At 34.1% G+C, this 18,989-nt stretch overlaps 1 protein-coding gene across 1 annotated transcript in view; it reads left to right on the top strand.

The window, feature by feature from the left end:
* Nucleotides 1–18,989, top strand: part of LOC129229565 (nephrin-like) — a 228,269-nt gene that overhangs the window by 183,143 nt on the left and 26,137 nt on the right. Inside the window, exons 9-13 of the mRNA XM_054863892.1 lie at nt 2,422–2,509; nt 6,948–7,084; nt 12,877–13,030; nt 15,876–15,934; nt 18,736–18,979. Of these exons, the coding sequence (XP_054719867.1) occupies nt 2,422–2,509; nt 6,948–7,084; nt 12,877–13,030; nt 15,876–15,934; nt 18,736–18,979 (682 nt within the window). The remainder of the gene's footprint in view (nt 1–2,421; nt 2,510–6,947; nt 7,085–12,876; nt 13,031–15,875; nt 15,935–18,735; nt 18,980–18,989) is intronic.

Here is an 18,989-nt window from a genome sequence, read left to right as displayed (position 1 = left end):
TATAAGTTTAAGAGTTTGAAAAGTATATATTTCGATAGCCAAAAAGACAAAACTATGACAAAATAAATGGTTTGAGACAGAAACCATAGAAGAACCATAAGCGAGAAATCCATGGTTGAAAAACTCTTTACTTGCGTCATGTGACGCCAACTTCTGGAACGCGAAAACATGTCGCAATAACAATGTGATTTTTGCACTGAAAATTTGTTTAAGCCTCAAGGAGCTTTTAGCTTTTGGCTGTGATGGCACGGTCAAGAAAACCAGAAAAATGAATGGTGCAATTGCGGCCGTAGAGTAAAATTGGACATCCTGTCCAATAGTTAATCTTCGAACTGCATGCGTGCAGACTTTGCTTCACCTGTTCGCATTCCTTGATGGTGAAATTGCTGGTCCATGTGAATTTTCAGGACCAATAGGTAAATTGTTAGACAGGAGCGACAACTTACCACTTGCCCAGTTTGAAGCAATAACGCTTCTTGTCGTAGGTGCCAGGCTGTTAATTTAGTAATGTATAATTTCAATTCCGTTTAAAACTGCATTCTGCAGATTCATTGAAAAAAAAAAAAAACTGGACTTAAATAGAAAAAATATATCAATGTGCAAAAAAGCTTGAAAAAAGTCAGTTTCTGCACGAAATTTTGCAAACTTATTTGTGAACCTAATACTGCAAAGAATGTAAATAGTTTTGAAGATACACGGAAAGATTGTTAAGAGGAAACATTTTAATGGTATTAGAAAAAAAATTTTGAACCTTATTATTTTCATAAAACTTTTGGAAAATTGACCTTTTTTCCAATTTTTTGAGAAATTCATACCTTGGTAGGACCCTCAAAGAGTTTTTCAAACTTGATAATATTTTACATGCGTATTGTTCTTACACATGCGCAGCTTTTGGTGGGTACTCCAAATTAAGATTCGAAATTTCTTTTCTTTCGATCCACCCTACGTGTAACTGATGTTACAATTGATCCACATTATAATAAGACGGTTCAGTAGATGACCAAAAATAAAAATTATCACTACCAGGGAAATCTTTAAATAAAAATATTCCGAAATACCTGGAGTCTGAGCCATAGCCGGATCTGCGGAAAGCCAACTCTTGCTTCGGATGGCAAATTCAAGTGCATTGTTACGAGCCCAAGCGTAGTGCCAAAGGCCAAAAGGGTGGCATGATCTCCTTAAAAGACCAAAGAAAGCTTAAGACTGCCCTTTTCGCTCTTTTGGTCTACTAAATGTCTGAAAGAAAACCCTGAATCCCACACCCTTTTCTAATATCTTCACGAATAACCTTAAAAAATGCATTTTTAGAGAATTCATTTCTAAAACATTTCCAGAAGAGAGTCACTTTTTTGTGCTCTTTCTCTCAAATTGTAAATATAACGAAACCGCCGTTTTGTACGTTTGAAAAGTCGCTTTCTAATTCCGTATTTATGGTAAAATTTCGCTCTTTACCTCCGGGTATGAGTTGAGTTGAGCTTGGGCAGCTTGGAAACCTTACGCCCTACTCTCGCTAACTTAGAAACTCTTATATCTACTGCTCTAATTAATTAAAAACAAATTAACATGCTCTTTTTAATGCAAAAAAAGCTCTTTCGAATGACATATGTCGTTGAGGGGCATGTGAAAATGTTGATCCCTTTAATAGGCAATTTATATGGAATTATAGTTTTAAAAATATTTCCAAAAACACAAATTCAAAATAAGAAAAAAACCTAGTGAAAAACCTTGGATCTTGAAGTAATTTTATACAAAATTTGATGTGCTTTGGGCACTCCTGGACGTAGATCCGCCATAAACAAAATTAGGCGGCTTTAAAATTAATCTAAATATAACGATATTAAGATTAATAGCAATTTTAATCAAGAAGTCAAATACTTGTTTTATTTTATACATTTTAAAACAAATCAAGCTTGTACAAATGGTCTTTAGAACTTAAAAAAAAATCCTATTTTATTTTAGAGATTTTCGTTTAGAAATTTGAGAGGAACCTTTATAAAATTTAAAAGATATCTACCTGTTACCTTCCGTTTTGAAAACGAAACAGCGAAAAAAAAAAGGCATTGCTTTCTATTTGACATAAATGTATTGCGCATAAAAAGAATGGCTTATATTTATCATTAATTTATTTTAATACTGATGACTTGTATCACCGAATTTAAAAGCATTTTTGAACAATTATAGTGAAAAAAAAAAAGCTTTTGAAAACACCCACAAGTATATTCTTGCTTAAGTTCAGTCTTGAAAATACTTTGTTATATTTATTAACAATTTCTTTATTCACTTTTTCGTTATTTTTGGCAGCAATTAAAAACCGGAAGCAAAACGCAAGGATTATGACAGATAATGTAAGCTAAGAAATATGACTTATAAAATCCCTATGTTTCTAAAGCAGCAATAATAAAAGACTTTTTTCGTCTTTAGGATCCTGACACAAAAACATTTTCCTGTTACGCAGTAAGTGAAGCATTAGGAGAAACAATTGTGCAGACGTCAACTGTAGCTGTCGTATGTGAGTTTTTTTTTTTTTTTTTTCATTCTGTAGGTCTTACGCGTATCTTATTTTACACAGCATACGAGTGCAATAAACTCCCGATTATCAGCGGATTATGGTGGTACAGTAATCACGGATAACCGAAAACTGGCTAATCCGAGTAATAGATTAAAAAAACGATACTAGTGTGTACAATAGCTAAAAAATATGAATAACACTTACACATACGTTTGAATTATAGCTAAAATCTATAACACTGAATGTAAAAAAATATATATAAAAGCTAAAAACAAACAATAACACAATCATAAGTTTAAAAACATTTAATGACTATAATATTTGTACATACCATTAAAAAAATGTGAAAAGACCAGTGGAAAATCTGACCGCCGATAATCGGGAGTTTACTGTATTTGTAACAGGTCACTTAGTTGGACGAGTTTGAGTGATAATGATGTAAGTCAATGATTTTACGAAACGAGTTTTTTGTGTGTTTGTAACTTCAGCTTTGGCTCTACTGTTAAGGGTAGGGTAACGGCACCAGTCACAGACATGCTTATAACATCGCTCCCAGGTTAACTCAATTTAATGAGACTTTTAGTGTATTTAGACTTTTTAAAAGACTTTTAAAAAAGATACGACTCTTAGTAATAGACACCGAAAAATCTGATGATACTTGGTAACAAACAGGATGAGGAAAAGATGGGTAATATACAAAATTCCCTTTTACTCTTCAAAATGGGCAAAAGTTCTTTATTTTTAGAACTAAAGCCTAAATATATATAAATCAAAATGAATTACCAGCTGACCTCGTGGTGATTGTTTATAACCTTCCACCACTGCCTTGTAAATACCAACTAGCTCATAAAATTCCCTCTGATAACACTAGTACAGTCTAGCCCGCTTAATGGAATAGGCAATTTGCCAAGAAAAAATATTCTAATAAGCGGATATTCCATTATCCGGGATAAAAATAACACACATCAACAGTGTAGTACATTGGAACTTTATTACATTAAGCGGGATATTCTATTATCCGATTGTCACAACGCTCGTTAGAACATTTACGTATAGACGAAATCATTAGCTTTAAAACTCATAAAATAAAACGACTCATTCATCTGGATTGTTCCACTTGCGGTCGAGAGAAGATTAGTTCGTAACCTTGATACTTGGACACCAAGCCCATGTAATTAACGTGTCGTAAGTCACGTCGACTTCTTTGTAATCGATTAAGGAATGTTTGTATTATGCACGAGGTTCAACTCGCTCCTTTACCCAGCCATGTAATCAGGGAAAAGTTGGAAGTTCAGGAAATCACATCTCGCGTGTCCAGAAGGAACAAGGGTCACTAGTTCTAATAGGAATATAAAAGCTTCACGTAATCAGATCAGATATACAGAGATCCAACGGTCATTAGCTTTAAAAACTCATAAAATAAAACGACTCATTCATCTGGATTGTTCCACTTGCGGTCGAGAGAAGATTAGTTCGTAACCTTGATACTTGGACACCAAGCCCATGTAATTAACGTGTCGTAAGTCACGTCGACTTCTTTGTAATCGATTAAGGAATGTTTGTTTTATGCACGAGGTTCAACTCGCCCCTTTACCCAGCCATGTAATCAGGGAAAAGTTGAAAGTTCAGGAAATCACATCTCGCGTGCCCAGAAGGAACAAGGGTCACTAGTTCTAATAGGAATATAAAAGCTTCACGTAATCAGATCAGATATACAGAGATCCAACGGAGAGTATTACCGCAGAGAGTAGATTCCGAGGACTGACAGAATGCGTGGTGAGTACTCCATCAGCCATCCCCTTTTACCCCCCCCCCCTTTGATTTGGAATACTGAGAGTCCCTTATGCACGTTCTGTCATTTGCCTTGTCTTATGTAATAAACAATTGCATTTACAAACCATAGCCTGTTTAATGCCGTCATTTCTACGTCTAAAATCTCATCCACTACTTACACATACAGACAGAGGCGTGACACGATATTCCATTAAGCGGGTTCGACTGTAGATGGTTGCACCGTATCCATAGGTCACAACAATATTAGTTTACTCGTCTAAAAGGCTTATTATTTAAATCCAAACTTATGGCTATCTGTTACTGGACCCTTGTCTGTTACTGTTGACCTTACCCTACTAATCGTGAAAAAAAAAATCATATGTTGGCAATTAGGAGTGTATGAAGTTTGTGTGTTGATCGAACATGCTGTTTACGTGAAAAAGAAATTGGTGTGAGTCAGTTTCCTCTCTATTTTTTGGACCAGCAGCGATAAGTTTCTGTTTGCACTCACTTATAGCAATCATTGCCTGTACTTGACTTTATTTCAGATAGTAGATAGCAAATGTGGAATGACACTAGTGCTTTTATTGACACAAGTCAAAAAAAAAAAAAGCACCTAAAACTTACATTAAAACCAAAACCTTTTCATAAAAGTCGATTCATGATCTCAAAGAAATACTTATGCTTAAATACAAATCCTTCTCTTGAAGTTAAAATTTAGGCTGTCTTGATTTTTTGCTGACATTTTTACGAAACATATATTTGCACGAAACTGTGTTTAAATATCTTACACTATTCTCTTTCTAAGCGCGACAATTGTGTTGAATAAAGCTTCGAAATATCGTTCCCATGTTATGAAAAATTCTTTTTATTTCACTTTCAGTCTATCAAGAAACAAGTAACTAGATAACTATGTTACCCTAAATATGTTTGGTGAACAATCCCATTTTAACAGGCGCATCTATTGTTGCATAAAACACCTTACTATCATTAAATTTTAATTTCTTTTATATACAGGGTGCGGCAAAAAAATGGCAACTTTATTTTTTTTGCATAATTTTATCAAAAAAATTTTTTTTAACAAATGTAACAATTAATAACAATAGCATGGACCTATGGTCATAACATATTCAGCCTGTTTCAAAGTGGCCTCCTCCGGCGGCGATACACAGGTCCAGACATGACCTGAAATTTTCAGCGATGGGCCGCAGGTCCTCCGGCAACAATCAAGCCCATTCCCGGCGCAAGGATTGCTTCAGCGCCTCCACATTTTTGTGGGGCTTAGCACAGACCTTAGCCTCTAAAATGGACCACACGCTGTAGTCCATTGTATTGAGGCCCGGCGAGTAGGGCGGCCATTCCGCCGACGAGATGAAATCTGGAAAATGGGTCCTGCACCAGTCTTGCGTCATTTTTGCCTTGTGAGCAGGCGCCGAGTCCTGTTGAAACGTCTAATTTGCATTGCCGAAGTACTGCTGAGCCCAGGGAAGCACAACAGCCTCAAGAATGTCGCGGCGGTAGACTTATTGGTTAATTTTCACCCCTTGATCCACAAAAACGAGTGGGGTCTTACCGCTGGCGCAGATCCCGCCCCAAACCATCACCGAAGCGGGATTTTGACGATGTTCGACGATTGCTGAGGTACTTGGAGCTTCTACGGATCATATTCGGTCGTTTTGGTGGCTGTGCGCTTGCTCGACGGTGAACAGTTTCTCGTCCGTGAAAAAGATACGCTCCCATCGTTAAGCAGCGGCCCGACGCTTGAGTTGGCGGCATCTTTGCAGTCGTACGCGTTTGTTGTCGTCGGTGAGAAGCTGAACTTTCTGGAGCTTGTAGGCCTTGAGGTTGAGCTCCTCTTTCGCCATTCGGCGGACTGACCGATCGCTTATGCCGGTCTCAAGAGCGATTTTTCTCATGGAGACCCTCGGATTTCGTTGAACTCTCTTCTTGATGATTTTGCGGTTAGCAGACGTGTTGACAGTCCGCTTTCTGCCACTTCCTGGACGGCGGCCATCGTGGCCAAGCTCCTTGCATTGTTTAATTGCTTTAGACACTACGTCCTTTCCAACATTGAGCAAACGCACAATTTCACATTGACGTTTTCCTTGTCGAAACAGCTCCAAAATTGCAACACGTTTGTTTGACTTTCTGCATAGGAAAGCATGTCAATTAATCGAAAGAACCATGATAAATGACTGGCACAAAAAAGTAATGAGAATTTAATAGTAAAAGAATCATGTGGCTACATTTAAACATGTCCGCGTAAAGACTGACAAAAAGGTTGCCATTTTTTGCCGCACCCTGTAAACGTACAGCCTACGTTCTTTGTAAAGTTTAAGTAGTTAAACGATGATTTAACATATTTGGAGGGTTAGTGTGGGGGTTTTGAGAAAAAAAGCGATTTATCTCTAACGGTGGAATCACCATTTTGTGAGTTCTAAAACCCCCGTAAATATGCTAGATTAATAATTGGTATAAAGGCTTAATATTGATTTTAAAACATACTCCTAATTAAATTTATTCTTTTAAATTCAGCCTTCCTTTTTCCCCTCAATAAAACTTAAATCACCGGCAATTTTGTAACACATTTTTTCGCATTTAGATGCAATCAAACAAAATCATTGTTTGTTTAACAATTCTAAAGCATTTTGACACTATTTTTCAGACCCTCCATCAGCGCCAACTATTACTGGATTTGAAGAAGGAAAACCAATCAAAGCTGGTGACTTACAAAAGTTTACTTGTGTTTCTACGGGTGGAAATCCCCAAGCATCTTTGAAATGGTTCAAAAATGATAAAGAGGTAAGTTTGGATTGTTACAAAACATTTTAAAAATATGTAGCAATAAAACATCTCAAAGTATGTTTGTTGATTTGTTTGTTACCGCACTCAAGTAAATGGAGTTAAGTCTTGAGCTTGGTGAATAAATGTTAGAGCACACAATCAATAGCGCAGTGTTGTCATCGTCATGTAACATTCCCTCGTACTGCTGAATTCAAATGCTATTTGCCGCTTTTTGACGAGAACTGTTTTGTTTGCTGAAATTTATAAAAATTAAACCTATAATAACCAAGAATCGCCAATGAACGATCGTTTCAAAAGGAGTACGAAGGAAAGGTCATGTGACAATAAAGAGAGTGGCATGTTATCGCAGAGTTTTACTCGCTATCCACTAAAAGACTTACCCTCTCTTCCAGAATACTTTATATGAAACATAAACAATGAATCGCTGCAATGAAAAGGTTTTTTGTTTTTCTCACGGTGAATTTCAAACGTATAAATTATTTGGTAGCACATACTACAAAAAAAGAAATCGCCATTGATGAATCGCCCTAAAGATGGCCTCTTATGTGATGATGAGGAGAATTGGCATGTCATGGTGGAGCTTTTCTCGCAGTCAACCAAAGGACTCTCTCTGCTAGAATACTTTATCTGAGCATAATTAATGTATCGCTACTATTAAAAGTTCTTTTTCTTTTGTCACTGTGCATTTTGAACAATTAAATGATTTGGTGGCACATACTAAAAACATTAATCGTCAATGATTATTCTCTCTAAAGAGAATACAAAGGCCTTTCAAGCATCAATGAAGAAAATGGCAGGTCATCGTGTCACTTTTCTTGCGATTCAAAAAAAAAAAAAATGTATTATTTTTCTACTTGAGCACTTTTTCCTGAGGATTAAACTATGCATCACTGTTAATCAGGGTTATCTTCGATGGTGCATTTTAACAATTTAATAATTTTGCGCCCGTACTAACAATAGACGGGTTAATTGGACGAGCTATGCTCTACTGGATTGCATGGCATCTAATGACTGCAATGGCGCTGACGGGTTTTGAACAGAGAAGAAAACTAACAGTAAAAGGAATAAAATGTTTTCTGATTAAGTAGTTGTTGTACCTATGAGGCACTTAGCAAACATTTTAACTTCTCTGATAAAGTCGTACGAATTAAATTCATCATATAAAGCTTGTAAAAAAAAATATATATATATATACTGTATTTGTTAATTGTTTTTGTCAGTAACTGAATGGGGTTGTTTCCTTCATTCAAAAGTGCTACTTTTAGTCAGTGAAATTGATAGAATAAGCAAAAAAAAAAAACACACACACACACACACACACACACACATGAACCCAGAAAATACTTTTATTTTCCTAACAGTTATTTTTTTAATTATTTTTTTAAAATTTCCAATTTTTCAAACAAGGCGTGTTCTTGACGTCACAAATGATGCACTTTGCCGCATCTTTCTAACGCGTTTCCACGTTATGATAATCAAGTAGCGAATTAAATATTGCGCTCTACGCTTGCTATCAACCATATCGTTGCCAATACACGCGAGTAAAGATGCGAATTAAGTATTTTGCCTTCTGAATGGCAACACTAAATGGCATTTCATCATTTCTGATGTCATCGGCAGAAACTTAAACAATGAAAGCGCGCCGATTTAGGTTTTTTTTTAATATTAAACTTAAACAAATTATTTAAAAAATAGTCCTATCCTATGTTTTTAAGCATGTCTTTCAGAAAAAAATACTTTTAAATTTTGAAACGACCCCATTCTTTGATCGCATTGACTAAGTATCTGCCGTATTCTTTCGTAGTAAAAGCAATTTAGGTGAACTATTTACGTATAGAAAATAATATTGAAAAAAAATAAGAAGACCAGTACTTACCCACAAATTTCAAATACTCAAAGCACCAAACAAAAAGTATGCCTACGAAATGACTAGTTTCCATGTATCTGCGAACTACCCATAAAATCTATTATATTTGGCTTTCTATCTCAAAGGCATTCCTTTTCAAATGAGAACGGGTTCTTTTCCTCCCTTTTTCGTCTGTTTCCTTTCTTTTTGTTTTCCCCTTTCCTTTTCTGTTTTTTACTATATTTATTTATTTTTTGTTTTATCATTCATGGTGTTCTTACTTCTCTACATAGTTATAAGTTGTTTTTTCCGATGAGAATACTTCTTTTAGTGGTCTGCAGATAATGCATAAGTGCCTCACTTATTGTTGTCAGCTTTAACTGCTTTATCTTAACATCTGAAGAGTAACAGAGCAATAGAAATGGTATTCATTTGTTTCTCTCATAAAGTTTCATTTTTACATAGTATTCGGAAGATATAGTTTTAGTGCAGTAAAAGCCCTTTAGAGTTATTACATAAGTATTAAATAGTAATAATATTTATAATAAATTATGCATTTATGTTACTGAAATTACGAAATGTGATTTATTAATTTTAAAGTACCTTAAACAAAGCAGAGTTAATGTAGTCATAGATAATGAAATATGGTTATGTAAGCATTAATAAGTATAAATCACAATAGTCATAATTGAAAATATATGACAACGTATACATGTAAAAATAAAATCAATTAAAAAGAGTTTAAAATAATTTAAAAAATTAATTTGAATTTTTGTCATTTTAAATGACATGTTATGTTTTTCGCAATCACGAGCATGTGTGTCTTTGTGTACGCGTGTGCGTGTCTTTGTGTATGCCTGTGCGAGTGTGTATGTGCGCGCGCGTGTGTGTAGGCGATGGTGTGTGTATGTATGTAGGTGTGTGCGCGTGTGTAAGTAGGCGTGTGTGTGTGTATGTAGGCGTGTGTATATGTATGCCACAGTGTGTAGGCATGTGTGTGTAGGCATGCGTGTATGTAGGCATGCGTGTATGTAGGCATGCGTGTGTGTATGTGTGTATGTATGTATGCGTGTGCGTTAAGTTCTGGCGAAAAGTCTCGAGGACCGGTCAAGGGTGGTCCTGCAGAGGGAAGCGGCTGGAAAATAAAATCATAGAACATCAAAAACGGTAAAGTGAGAACAATAAGCAATGGGATTGCTCAAAAAAGCTCTGCAGACAGCTGTTTCGGGGTTTTAAAACCAAACCTCTTTATCAGTGCATAAAAAAATCAATGGAACACAAAGACAACCGGACAAGCGAACCGTCACTCTGGGTTCTGCTTTTCAATTGATTTTATTTGTGCAAGTATACACGTTGCCATATATTTTTACTTATTTCATTGTACAAAGTTTTCGACTGCTTCTTTCACACGATAATCATGTTTGATACATGATTAAGTGTTTAGGTAAGAATTATCATTTTTCCCCGATAATTGGTTTGCTTGAATATAACGTACCTTCTTTCAGTTTGAGCAGGGCAAGGGAACGAAGTTAAAGGTCTTCGATGATTAATTTTTAGCGAAATGTTTAATATCACTGCTGTGTATGAAGTGAAGGCACAATTATGTCCACGAAATTTACCCACTTTAACATAAATTTACATTTTGATTTTTCTAGTATCGAGCTTTAGTTGTTGTTTTGAAACTTAATTTTTTTAACATTATTTTTTGAAAAATCCATAAATCTGTATGATCAAATTCTCACGGCAAGTTAAGCTACAAAACTCTCTAGCATAAACGACAAAAATCAATTATTTCAACATAAGTATTTGAAAACCAGATAGTATCAAGAGAAAAAGCTGGTGGTACTATCTATTGAGGGAATATACATACCTTCTTCAGGTGCAAATAGCAGTGACTTTTACTTTCATCCTACCTACAGGACGGATAGTTAATATTTCATAAAACCTATTTGAATGAAATTTTGCAGACTTCCCACACAAATGAAATTAAAACTACACAAACTAATAAAACAGTAAAAAATCACTAAATTCAAAAATAAGAACAAAATGCTAAAACGTTACCTCTGAGTTGTGTACTTAGCACTAGGTCGCATGGTAGGTTTACGACAGTCACGAAACGAAAATACAAAAAAATGTGATACTACTTGTAAAAATGCTACTAATCTAAGCTGTCCTAACAAAGCGATATTAAAATATGAGTTTTTATGTACTATAAATGAATGGTATTCAGAAATCGCAAGGAATTATAATTGATAATTGTTTAACCGAAAAAAAAGAAGTAATAACATCAAAAAGGAAATTTCTGATTACTGCAGACACGTGTTTCGGCGTTACAATGAACGCTTTTTTCAATGCAAAAGAAATGAGCTTTTGGATGAAAAGGCATACGATAAAACTTGTACTTTTTAAAGTTGCTATTCCTTATTTTAGTGTTCAGCACAAAGATATTTATTTAACTTAAATTGTTTAAACATAAGAAGCGTCACATGATGCTTTCTGGGATTTCTGTGGTCCGAAAAATGTTTCAGGCTATTTCCTTAAAAATGTTTCTCTGTAAAAAAAAAAAAAAAAAAAGCACTAATACTTTTGTGTGAAATAAGAAAACTAATTTTGGAAGCAAATCTTGAAATTAAAAAAAAATCATATACATACACATAATGTTATACAGATTAATCTGGAGTTTTAATTTTTAACGTTTTTCTCAAACCATTAGGAAAATAGAGCGGTATAGTGAAAGTTTGTTAATTAACGTTTCTAAATATAATTTAAAAGCCATTAATCACAAAACTTAGAATTGTGTGTGGTTTTTCTTAGCAGGCTCTCAATCAACACTTATCGATCAATAAGATAAATTCTAAAAAAGGAAAATAAAGATAATTAATTTTAAATCACGCATGAAAGACGTGTTGTGAAAGTAATGGGAAAACAGAAGAGAATTATTAATGAGCATTACGTAATTTCCATCAACAAAGATTTCTAAATTTATTTTTTTCAATAATTAAATAATCATAACATTTAATGAATATGGAATGAAACATCCCATGCTAGATCTTTTACACAACTTCAATAATTTTAAATATTTGATTAAAATATTATGAAGTTAAGATTATTCAGAGTACATTTAAGTAATCTAGGTAAGTAAATAAGTATTTGAATAGCATGCATTAAGAATATTTTGGCAAAAGTGATTAAAAAAGCACACACTTGTTTTCTCTGTTCTTGACTAATAAATGCATTTTTCAATACTTTTGCACTCACCCTATATATTATATAGGATATATATTACAAGGGGGTTGTTTGCTTTAGTCAAAAGTACTACTTTTAGTCACTGAAATTGATAGAATGAGTAAAAAAAATAACATGGTTCAAGAAAATACTTTCATTTTCCGAACAGTTATTTTTTTAATTATTTTTTTTAAATGTCCGATTTTTAAAACAAGGCGTGGTCTTTATGACGTCACAAATGATGCACTATGGTGCATCTTCTAAGATTTTTCCACGTTAATCCTAATCAAGAAGCGAATTAAATATTGCGTTCTACGCTTGCCATCAACCACATCGTTGCCAATACACGTGAGTAACGATGTGAATTAAATATTTTAATCTGTGAAGGACAACAATGAATGGCATTTCATCATTTCTGACGTCACACGACAGAAGCATAAACAATGAAAGCGAAGCAATTTAAGTAATTTTTCAAAAATATTAAACAAATTATTTAAAAAATGGTCAGACCCATGTTTTTAAGCATGCTCTTTCAGGAAAAAATACTTTTAAAATTTTAGAAACGACCCTATTTTATGAATATTAAAAAAAAATTCTCTCTACTCTCTAACTAAAGAAACTGTGTTGCAAGTGCAAGTAGTTAATCAAACGTGGTAGAAAATCATCTTATTTATTGAGCGTTCTGATTTATAAAGTAAATATTTCTTGCATTTTCTAGATCCGTGCAGTAGAGAAAAGTTCAACAACTGGTACAATGAGTGAACTAGTGTTACGTGCTGAGTCCAGTGATAATGGCGCTACCTATAGATGCGAAGCTAGCAACAGTGCTTTAAAAAAACCATTAACAGCAGAAGTAAAACCGTCAGTGCTCTGTAAGTAGAAGTTTTGTGTTTTTTTTTTCTTCCAATATCAATAGATGCATAATGGTATTTCACCTTATTAGAATTCTAAAATTTTGTTTTGAAGTTATTTTTCTTTCGACACAATGAGAATATTTTTAAACATACATTGTATGTTGGTCAGTGATGTCATATACTTTTGATATTAATTAATTAGGGAACATTAAGTGCAAAGATTATTTGATAAATTGCCGAAAACAAATAATTTATTAAATATATTTTTCCAAGTTATTTTGACACCAGAACCTTAATATGTATTTTGAAAAGGAAAAAAAGTCATTTTAAAAATATATATATAGCATCATTATTCATTTATTTTTTGAACACTGCAAATTTTTATACTTAGCTTATGATCCTCAAGATGGTTAAGCGAAAAATGGATAACACTTAAGTACAGAAACTTAGCTTTAGTGTAAAAGCCTGGAATGTCCTTGTGCTTGGTAGTTTTTTTGTCTAAAATACTGTGCAATACTATGTGCGTTTTTAACACTAGAAACGTTTTTTAAATATTTGTTAGACTCTAAAATCCATTTTTTTGTTTTCAAATTTAAAATTTAATTATGCTCATTTCATGTTTTGAATTTATTGCATTAGGGTAAATACTTTAAACATTTTCATGCTTTCCTAATGATATACCCGTCAAATACATAGTAGGAAGGGGGGGGGGTGTCAAGAGTGTTCTGGGATTTATTCGAGCACATCAAATAAACATAGGAGGATATCTTGCATCCTTTCGAGTACCTCCACCAAATTTAAACCGTTTAGGTTGGGGTTTGCGTCTAGGACAGCCCGTCAGATTAGTAAAAAAAAAATCGATCGTCAGAAACATTGAAGCGGGGCAGAATAAGGTGGGTTAATTTCTAGCTAGAATGCGTGCATTTAGCAAATAGGATGATTTGAGCGTAACGTAAGAGTGTAAGAAGGTTACAAAATGAAAAAAAAGAAAGGGGATTTTTTTTTTTTTTTTTTTTAAAGAAAAAAGTTAAAGAATCACGAAGGAAATATAAACTGCCGAGTTCTACAAGCCGAAGTAATAAAAACCGTCTATTAAGTTTAGAGTGTGCACATGCGCAATAAGCGAACTATAGCTCATTACAGACTTACTTCATGGTCTCGCTTTAACAAAACAACGGTTTTGTTAAAGCTAGACCACGGAGAGATAGCGGGGGAACTGAGAGCTCAAACGGAATACTTCATTGGTAGAAATAAATGGCGAGATTACCTTTCAGGGGTCAGGTTAAAAATACCCCTCTAAATGTTCGTAAGGTTTTAGGCTAGAATGACTACGAAGTTGTACTATCTGTATAAAAATCTGACACGCTTGAGGATTTCAATATGGCATTTTTTTTCTTTCGCGTTTTCAAAAATTTGCTATGAGCGTGCGTTACTTCTGAAACGTCAGTCTTCTGAATGGGAGCGTTTTTAGGGTTTACTTTACACTTTCTCTGAATATCTGACTTGCTCGTTTTTCCTTTCTTTCCTTCCGGATCGCCACTCCCCATCACACAATTTGGCATATTAACATACCTTTTGTATCAACGACAAGTAAGATCATCTAAACCATCAATATCAGACACGCTCAAATAAATCCATGAAACTGTTTTTTTTTTTTTTTACATTTTTGAAAATCTTCAATCTTTTCATCACCACTGCACGGGAACATTATAAAACATTTTCTTCATCTTATAACTAAAACTGCAAAATATAATAGGTTCCCTTCACGCTAGAGTAAATCCCCATTAACATTATGGGCTTCCCTACTAGTTCATAAAAATAAGCACCAACTATTCTTATACTTTGCACACATCATATAAATATCATCAGGCAGATACCATTCTGACTTGCATTTGTATGCATACTAATCAGCAAACATACCGATGCAAAAAACTATACATGCATTTAAACTTAATAACAGCTTGAATGAAGTAAAGTTCAATTAAGTAAAAACTTTACTTCAATTTCAATCGCAATATCATACAGCATAGAAGGTAATTGCATATTTTTGTGTCTCTAAACGCTTCAAAGCTTGAGGTTGATTATTATTTTCTAATATTTACAGATATCTAACAAATTACAGAGTTGAATTTTTTTAAAGAAAATAATACTCAGCGGAAATCATTAGATGCATAAATATCATTTAAATAATATTGCTTCACGTATAAATATCTAATTAGAGAAAATATTACAACATAACAAACTCGAATAATGAATTCATTAATTATAAAGCTTTTAAGAAACAATGAAAAAAATGTTCTGGCAACTAACCTTTAGAACGGAATCATATAGCTGTTTATACATTTTTCAACAATAAATCAAGCATACGCTTCAGTTGAAATTGAGTTTAATTATTTTGTTTCAGTTGTTTAAATATGACGGAAACAATTCCGTTTTATTTTGAAAATTTCTTTTCTCTTAGAATAATGGAAGTAGTAGTACAATTATTTTGCCTTCTCAGACGATTGAAAAATAAGTTTTGATTATGCTTTAATTACATTCATATATTAGTGAGGGATATGATTGTTAATAATTTTTATCAAATGTTCTTTGATTGTTATTTGTGGAAAGATTTGTTTGTGTATTTGTGCAATGAAACGAAAAAATATTCATTTCGTTTTCATGAGTTTAAGCTTATTATTAATGGAAAATGTAAATCTATCCATCCAAAAACACTTATTTATCCTTGCTATTAAGTAATAATAGCAAATAACAGATGAAAATTATTACATTTCTATAAAGGATATGAGGAGCTAAACAGTAAAAAAATAATTTATTCTACTATTATGTAATAACACAATGCTTTTTGTGCCATTTATTACAGTTCCCCCAACATCGGTTTCTATCAAAATAAAACCCAGAAAACCAAAAGCGAAAGATTCAGTAAGTATGGTTTAGTGTTTTAAATGGTTGATGTTATTATAATTATAACTATTTGTGAAATTGCAATTGAATCAGTGCGAAGCAAAGGGATGTAAGTGCGAAAGGAGATAACCAGTACAAATGATAGATGAACCTCTCCTCTGGTTTTCGTGTAAAATGTAGTACTAGTACCCTTGGTAGGTGATGCTATTCAGCATGATTCATAAAAACTTTTCATTGAAAGTCTGCCCAGGACCGGAACTTCGTTTTACCGTGTTTTACTCAAAAGTTGAGAATGTCCACTTTCATTAATTTGGCTTATCACTGCTCAATTTAAGACAATTTTAATGATGCAATAATATTGGACGAACTATAGTACAGGGTGACCGACGGACGTTTTTGAAATGATTAGAATGAAGCCGCTACCCGAGGTAGGGAGGGAATGCACTTATTAGTACCCTTGGTAAACAATGCTATTTGAGTAATTATGGATCAGTGGACAGTTGAGCATCGCATGTTTGCTTATGACACGCATGGTAAAAATGCTTAGTCAATTACGGCTGTGCTGCGGTTTTTCGTGTTTATTTCAACCTTGGACGCTACGGTATTGTTTCAAGCCGCATTACCATTTTCACGCGGGTTAACAACCTGATGACAACAGCAATTAGTGCAAAGAAGCCAACTGGTCCCACGAAGATTGATAGGATCCTGGACAACATCGAGCGAGTGAAACAAGCGATTTTCAACTGGTCCCACGAAGACTGATAGGAACCTGGACAACATCGAGCGAGTGAAACAAGCGATCTCCTTACGGTCTGCAGAAGACAAGCGCGTGAACCAAACTTAAGTCGTAAATCAGTGCGCACACTATTGATAACAGATTTTGATTTATTTCTTACAAAATGTATCTTTTTCAGCAGCACAAAGCAAGAGACTTTGAGTAACGAGAAATTTGAATGCAAATACTGCTTAAAGAACATTAAAAAGCAGTAATCATTATGAGTGAGGAGGCTCATTTTCCCTTTTTGTCTGACATTATCTTTCGTTCTTACTTTGCATTTCAAATAACATCAAATTCTATCGAGTTTAGTCTTATAAGAGGATTGTTTCGTAAAAAATCCACGTAAGTACTGGTCATGCAAAAAAACATCCGACTCCCGTCGGTTCCTAGCACTTTATTTTGAAAAATAAATTTAGTAACCTTCTGGAACTTATTTTTTTAAATAACTAGGCATTTCAGAACCTTGTGTCCTTTATGTTTGTGCAAGGATAAAAACTGACCTGAACTTGTTTTTTAACATTGAAAAAATCATTTTTAAAACGCTGTATTTTTGAAAAATGTTCCCGTTCAAGTCCCTGCCCACCCTTATAACTTCGGAATGGCTACTTTCATATTCATGAAAGTGGTATATTCAAAAGTTTAGGCATAATACAGAGGCCATGGGCTGCTAAATAAAATCACTTAAGGCACCCCTTGGTGGAAAACTGCGGGGAGTTAGCATTCCTATCTTTAAAACAGAGCAAGATGGGGTGAAGAAGTAACATACAAAGTTGTAGAGATTCATCGATTTAGTACAAAAATGCACATTGGGAGCATCAAGGCAAAGAATAAAATGATTAAAACATGCATTTGCTTTTTCGTGATTTTCCACTCTGCGGCGTGAGAAAATGAGCAGAGAAAGAAAAAAAAAAGTAAGCTATAACAATATACATTATTATGACATTATGTTGTCACGTTTTGCCCGTAATGTTATTATTTTCTTTCTGTTCAAATTTCCTGACGTAACAGGGATGTAAAAGAGGGACTTCTTCATAAAATTGTGAAAAAAAAAAACTGTTATAACCGTTTTGTTTTTTTGCATCAATGTCAACAAAGCTCGCACGAAATCGATGATGCTCTACAAATCACTTCCCCCTCTATCTCGAAGACAATTTTGAGATAGAAATTATGATTCCGTAGTTTCCCCCAGATGGCGCCATTAGTTATTTTACTCAGCAGTGCATATCCTACGTATAGTAGCGCATTGAACTCTGCTCCCCTTCCGCCCGCAAAGATCTTCGGCTGTCGAAACATTGACAATCATTTTAAAACGTTTATGGAACGAAGTGCAATACCTATGTAAATACAGTGCTGGCCAAATTATTAGACTAAAGTTTTTTTTCTTTGTTTTTTTGTACACTATTTGTACTAAAATACTATTTATTGTACTGTTAAAGTACAGTGCATACTGTACACTGATTATAACGTTATTTTAGCATAATTTAATGTTTGCAGGTGGCAGCACTGTCTGCTTTGTTTATGTTCTTTGTTTAACTACCTACCAGGAACATAACCTCAATCCGCTTAAACAGTTCACTAGTTCTTTTTATTAGTGTGTTTTGTTATATTTAAAGTTAGTTTTAGGTAATTAGTGAGTTTGTGTATGTGAGTATATATAATAGTGAGTATAAACAATTTTTTACCCCTTTTTTTAAAAAGCTAAGAAATGGTGTAAACCTTGTGAAAAGTATGCCAAACAGACTTAAAATGCTTATCAAAAACAAGGGAATACATACTAATTGCATTAGATAATTATTTCACTGTTCGTTAATGTGTCTATAGTTATGTGATCAATAAAGAACTTGCTTTTAAAACAGTCTTATTCTAATAATTTGGCCAGCACTGTACTTACTTGTTTACTGGTTATCTTTCACACTTCACGCGCAGGGTTTTTAGTACATCGAGAAGTTTAAACGTGACAAATATTGCAAAACCTGTGACTTACGCCAATAATAAATTACGGTTTCCATTCTACAACTAAAACCGTGACTGCTTTTTTAAGGTGACACTAACGTGCGAGACGTCTAGCAGCAATCCAGAAGCTACGATTTTGTGGTGGAAAGATGGAGAATCCATTCCGGGCCACCATGAAGGGGTTGTGGATGCTTCATACGGAGGAAAATCAACAAAAAATCGTGTCCGGTTCAACGTAACTTCAGCTGATGATTTGAGCTCATATACATGCCAAGCAACAAATCATGTCTTAAGGAGAACTGTCCATGAAATATTCACTCTGAGGGTGTTGTGTACGTATAA

The sequence above is a fragment of the Uloborus diversus genome, chromosome 9, assembly GCF_026930045.1.
Source record: "Uloborus diversus isolate 005 chromosome 9, Udiv.v.3.1, whole genome shotgun sequence".
Taxonomy (NCBI): Eukaryota; Metazoa; Arthropoda; class Arachnida; order Araneae; family Uloboridae; genus Uloborus; species Uloborus diversus.
The sequence above is the reverse complement of the archived record's forward strand: the minus strand, read 5'-3'. Positions and strand labels throughout refer to the sequence as shown.